Source organism: Nicotiana tabacum, chromosome 7 (genome assembly GCF_000715075.1).
Source record: "Nicotiana tabacum cultivar K326 chromosome 7, ASM71507v2, whole genome shotgun sequence".
Classification (NCBI taxonomy): domain Eukaryota; kingdom Viridiplantae; phylum Streptophyta; class Magnoliopsida; order Solanales; family Solanaceae; genus Nicotiana; species Nicotiana tabacum.
The window spans coordinates 38,174,230-38,179,498 of NC_134086.1; the positions used below are offsets into that span (position 1 = coordinate 38,174,230).

The window sequence follows — 5,269 nt, forward strand, 5'->3', positions numbered from 1 at the left end:
ATATCTCTATATAACTGTCAGTTGAAGTTAAATTACATAACAAACAGAAGAAATAAATACTCCAATCCTAGAAATATATTATCCACTATTTATCTACAAATCATCTACAAATTATTAGCAAGACTACAATTTAACTACATTTAACCTATATTTTACCTACAATCTGGAAACACTTTACATTAAAGTTACTTTTTTGATATCAGTTGTATTGTAGATAATAAATATTAAAATGTAACTATACTATATCAAAGACAAATTTAGATGTCTGACACAATACATTAAAGCATATTAAACACACATAAACAAATTGTAGTCTACTTCATAATGATCTTTAAAAACTTAAACGATTACACAAAAAATTTGCTAACTTTAACTCACTAACAGTTAATTTGAATAACTATTCTAACTACATGATATTCATTTCTTCTTGGGCGCATTCTTGCCAGATCTTTTGTTATGCCCTTCACCTCCACAATTTCCACATGACACCTTGTATTTCTTTGACTTTATTTCATCATATGTTTTATATCTTTCCTTTTGAGGTCTCCCTGGCTGCCATTTATCTTCCGTCGGTGGATTTACTACCTCATCCAAAATATATTGTGTCATATTCCATTTGCTTTCATCAGGAAGAGGATTTACAGGTATTTCATACGTACGTAGAAGACTCTCCCTTGTGTAATACGGAGAGCAATAGTTTTCATATGTTTAAGTCCTGTGCCTTAATGCTGCCAAAGCATGCGCACATGGAAGTTCTTCAAGTTGGAATTGGCCACAGCTACATTTCTTGTTTTCTAGACACACAATGTACCGCTTCACACCATCTAACACAGTATGTATATGATCTGTTGAAGCCCTCACCTACAATTGCAGAACAAACAGAAAAAATATTATCTCAATCATAAAAATAGATTATCTACAACCTATCTACAAATATTCTACACCTTATCTACAACCTACAATTATCTACAATTTGACTACAATTTATCTACAATCTGGAAATACTGCATATTAAGTAATTTATTTTTTCTGCACCAAATAAACAGATCTTACCCTAAGCTTCTGAGATAATATTCTGTTGTTCTCTAATTCTTTGTTGAATTTGGACCCAAGAAATGTGAAAGTACCCTTCGCCTTCAATAACTTCTCGTTGGTTCAACGTTCTAACAGTGTCCGCATATACTCTAAAAGGTCAAATATCGGCAGCTCTCTTGCATCTTTTGTTACAGAGTTCAATGACTCTGCAATATTTGATGTCATTGTCCACGTTCTATTCATTGTTGCATGTACTCTTGACCATCTATGATAGCCAATATCATATAGGTAAGATTTCACACGCGGGTCTACCTCTTCAATTTTCGACATCCTTTCATTAAATTCATCCAGAGTGTATGACCGTGCTGTAGCAAAGTACAATTCATGTAATTGTAGATGACCTTTCTTGAATTTTGACCTTATATTTGTCCAAATATGCCACATGCAAGAGTAGTGTGTCATGCCCGGATAGACAATTGATGTTGCCTTCAGTATACTCTCATTTCTATCTGAAACAACACACATTGAAGGTCTTTCACCATATGCCTGCTTGAATTGCTCAAAGAACCACTTCCAAGATTCGTCATTTTCAGAATCAACCACAGCATATGCCAAGGGCAATATTGTACCTACATTATTAATTCATAAAATATTAATTGGCAGCTTTAAAAATGTATATAAAAATATAAATACATAACAACTACAATATATCTTCATAATATAGACAATTTATCTACATTTCATGTAATAGCTACAAAATAACTACAAAATTACTACAATGTATCTACATTTTATAGACTGCCTACGAAATAATTACAAATTTTTTATTTTACCTGCTGCATCCATGGTGCTTGCTGTCAGCATAATCCCCCTGTAGCCTGACTTTAAGAATGTCCCATCAACTACTACTACTGGCCTACAATGTTGCCAACCACTTATTGATGTACAAAGAGCAACAAATGCGTATAAGAAGCATTCATCTGCTATCTTCTTCAATTTAACAACCGAAACAGGATAAGTCTCCTCAAGAATATAAAAATATTGGGTAATTTGTTGTAGGAGTCAGCCGGATTCCCTCTCAAAAACTGTAAAGCCTTTTCCTTTGCTCTCCATGCTTGCATGTAGCTTAGGTTCACTCCGTGTTCGGATAACATATCAGTTTGTATGTCCTTTAGTGTGTAAACAGTCTTAGGATCATAATACTTTTGAATGACCATGCTACCAACTACAGCTGCAGTACATTTGCGATGTATGAATGTTTCGTCCATTAAGGAGCATGTGTGTTGTAGGTTGAAACTCCTTATCTTGAACATTGCGAAATCATTAATTGACGTTGCCTTGAAGTGCCATTTACAGTTTTCACCAACGCATACAAGCCAGTAGCTACAAAAAAAATACAATATTTAATACAGATTATAAATGTAGATGCAACAAAAGGACTGTTTTAACATAAAGTAACATAAACTACAATTTAACTACAATTTATCTACAATGTTTAAAAAATACATACCTTGAGTAAAACACTACTTTTAATGATCTTTTCACAAATATCTCCATACCTTCTATGACTAGATCTTTTAACTCTGAACTGGAACTTGTGCATCACAGAAAAGTGCTTCATTGCAGCAGCTACAGTTTGCTTGTGCTGATACACTTGTCCTTCTTCAATAGCAGTTTGCGTAGATTCTGTTATTATTTTACTTTGATATTTCTCAATAGCTGGAGAGGATGGCATATCAAGTAACTTTAGGGATCCAGACGAACCTGCATCAAAATAAAGATAAACAGTGTCATTATAATTTTGTAGAATCTTTGTAGATAATTTGTAGATATAGTGAAAATTTTGTAGTCATCCATTTTAGGATGTCAGACATTGTAGTTAAATTGTACTATAACTGTTGCAATTTATAGAAATTTGTGAAAGCAATACTGCTTCGTGCATAATTAAATTGATTTATATTTTATTTTACTAGATTTTGTTCTAAATATAGATTGTAGTTTTATTTGAAGACTACATTTTAAAATCAACAATTTCTAATCATATATTGTAGTTTATTTTGTCGTATAAATGTAGTAACTTTGTAGATAATTTTGAGAACAACATTGCTTTATTCTTTCATTAAAATGATTTGTAGTTTAATTGTAGGTAAATGTAGTAATTTTGTAGATAATACCGTAAAACTATAATTCTATGCAATTTCGAACTATACAAACCTGCACTTCTGTTATCGTTGGTGATTGCCAATTCCATATTGAAATCTCGTACACTTATACATAACGGATGTGAACCTAAGTTTTTATTCTCCATTTTGGTCTCCATATACACACGAACCATCATATCATTCCTAATCTCCATTGGGGGACAATTGTCGTTCACCATGTATTTGATTTCTACAATTTTTTCTGAAGTATCAATCGATAGTTGTTCTGCAATTGTAGAAATCAGAATTCTGTAGCTTGCATTCTCATCTACCACAATGGCATCAACTTCAAAATCTCTAAATCTGCCATAGTTATCCCAATTCTCATTCAGTTGTAGCATGATTGCGATTTTGGACATGATTATGTGTTGTTGCTGATGTATTATTCTATATTTTTTCGTTTTTTTGGATTTCTAGATTGAGAGAAAAAAAGATGAAGAACAGATATATGATCGCCAATTTGATTTCTGAAAACGACGAAGAACAGAATATTCTACAATTTGAATTCAGTTTGTTGAATCTCGAAGATATGTTCTGCAATTGTTGCGAAATCTCCTTTCCGTTTCAAAACTTGAATTTAATGTAGAATCAATCAATCCCAAAATTCTTTCCTGATTTTTCGCGCGTTATTAGGGGAAGATTCTACCCTATTAATTCCTAATAAACGAATGGTACAGAAATATTAGGAAAAATGTGGACTAGGCTGGTAATTTAGATACTATGCACATATTTGATAATAAAGTTTTATATATGGTATAGAAGGAAAAAATCCCTTTCAATTAACTATGTTCTCCCTCCGTCCAATTTTAATGGTCACTTTAATTTTTTTCATTCCCATTGAAAAAACTAATAAATACAACGTATAATTTACTAAGTTATTCTTATCAAATGCTTTTTGAGAATTGAGTAGTATTAAAAAGAACTATTATTTTTTTAATATTAAGGGTATGGTTGAAAACAATTAACAACTTTAGTCTTGAATTCCTAAAGTGATAATTACTTCGGGATAGTTTTATTTTAGCTAAAATCACAGTTAAAATAGGATGGAGAGAGTACTATATAACCTATTCAATAAAAATCTTGAGATAGTTACATGGACACGTTATATTGATACTTAGCTAGCGTTTGGCCATAAATTTCCAAACTTATTTTGAAAAATTTAATTTGGGTAAAGTTTGATTTGAAGATGAAAATGTGTTTGGATATAAGTTTTCAAAACATATTTTAGTTTTTTTTTAAAAAAAAACATGAAACATGACTTATACCCACAAATTCTAAAAACTATCACAAATACCCAACAATACATTTATCAATAGCATTCATTGTATTATCGCAAACCAGAGAACATAAATAAATTTGGTACAAAAATTATTATTTTTATAATGAACTACATAATACATAATCAGATGACCGAGACAACGAAGCAGCATTGTTACAAAATAATAAATGGTGGGCTCTTTTATAAAATACAAAAGTTTGGGGCAATTTTTTAAAAAATATAATAGTGATATTTTGTGAGCTGGTTTTGAGATTTGGATTTTGAAAATTTGCCAAAATATGGATAAAATCTATGGCCAAATATATATTTTCCAGCAAAATCCCAAATATATTTTGGCAAAATCTATGACAAACAGGTCCTTAAGGTTAGGCTGCAGTTCAAAATTTTCAGTCCACAATTGCTTTCAAAAGAGTTCATGTGAACTATCTATGTAATGGACCCAAAACTGTTGTCCAGAGTTGATGTAAAAATTGCACGGGGCGACGGGACGCCCTATTTGGTCGTCCCCATTTAACCTATACCCATTTTTTTAAAAGTTTTAATTTGTACCCACTTTTTAAACAACTTCAGCCTCCTTTCTCCTCCTCCTCCTCCTCCTCTTTCGTTTTCTTCTTCTTTCTTCTGCTGCTATTGGTTCTGCTATGAAACTTCAGTTCATGGGATGATTGCCATAAATATGTTTATCAGATTATTTAAAAATAAATTATAAATTACGTAAGTTAGTAGATAATTATTTGTGAATATTTCCACGTAC

At 31.5% G+C, this 5,269-nt stretch overlaps 1 protein-coding gene across 1 annotated transcript; it reads right to left on the minus strand.

The window, feature by feature from the left end:
• Window positions 1-708: 708 nt before the first annotated feature.
• On the minus strand, window positions 709-3,577 carry LOC142162057 (uncharacterized). Its single transcript, XM_075218359.1, has 6 exons — window positions 3,250-3,577; window positions 2,595-2,799; window positions 2,041-2,418; window positions 1,869-1,951; window positions 1,228-1,664; window positions 709-861 (listed from the first exon to the last, which is right to left on the minus strand). Exons 1-6 carry the CDS (start codon window positions 3,575-3,577, stop codon window positions 709-711), a joined length of 1,584 nt encoding a protein of 527 aa, XP_075074460.1.
• Between the last annotated feature and the right edge of the window lie 1,692 nt (window positions 3,578-5,269).

Coding starts and splice junctions, on each gene's coding strand:
- LOC142162057 (XM_075218359.1), bottom strand. CDS start 3,577: ATGCTACAACTGAATGAGAATTGGGATAACTATGGCAGATTTAGAGAT. Junction 2,419..2,594: donor AAAAGATCTAGTCATAGAAG/GTATGGAGATAT, acceptor TTTTTTTTGTAG/CTACTGGCTTGTATGCGTTG. Junction 862..1,227: donor TTGCAGAGTCATTGAACTCT/GTAACAAAAGAT, acceptor CTGCAATTGTAG/GTGAGGGCTTCAACAGATCA.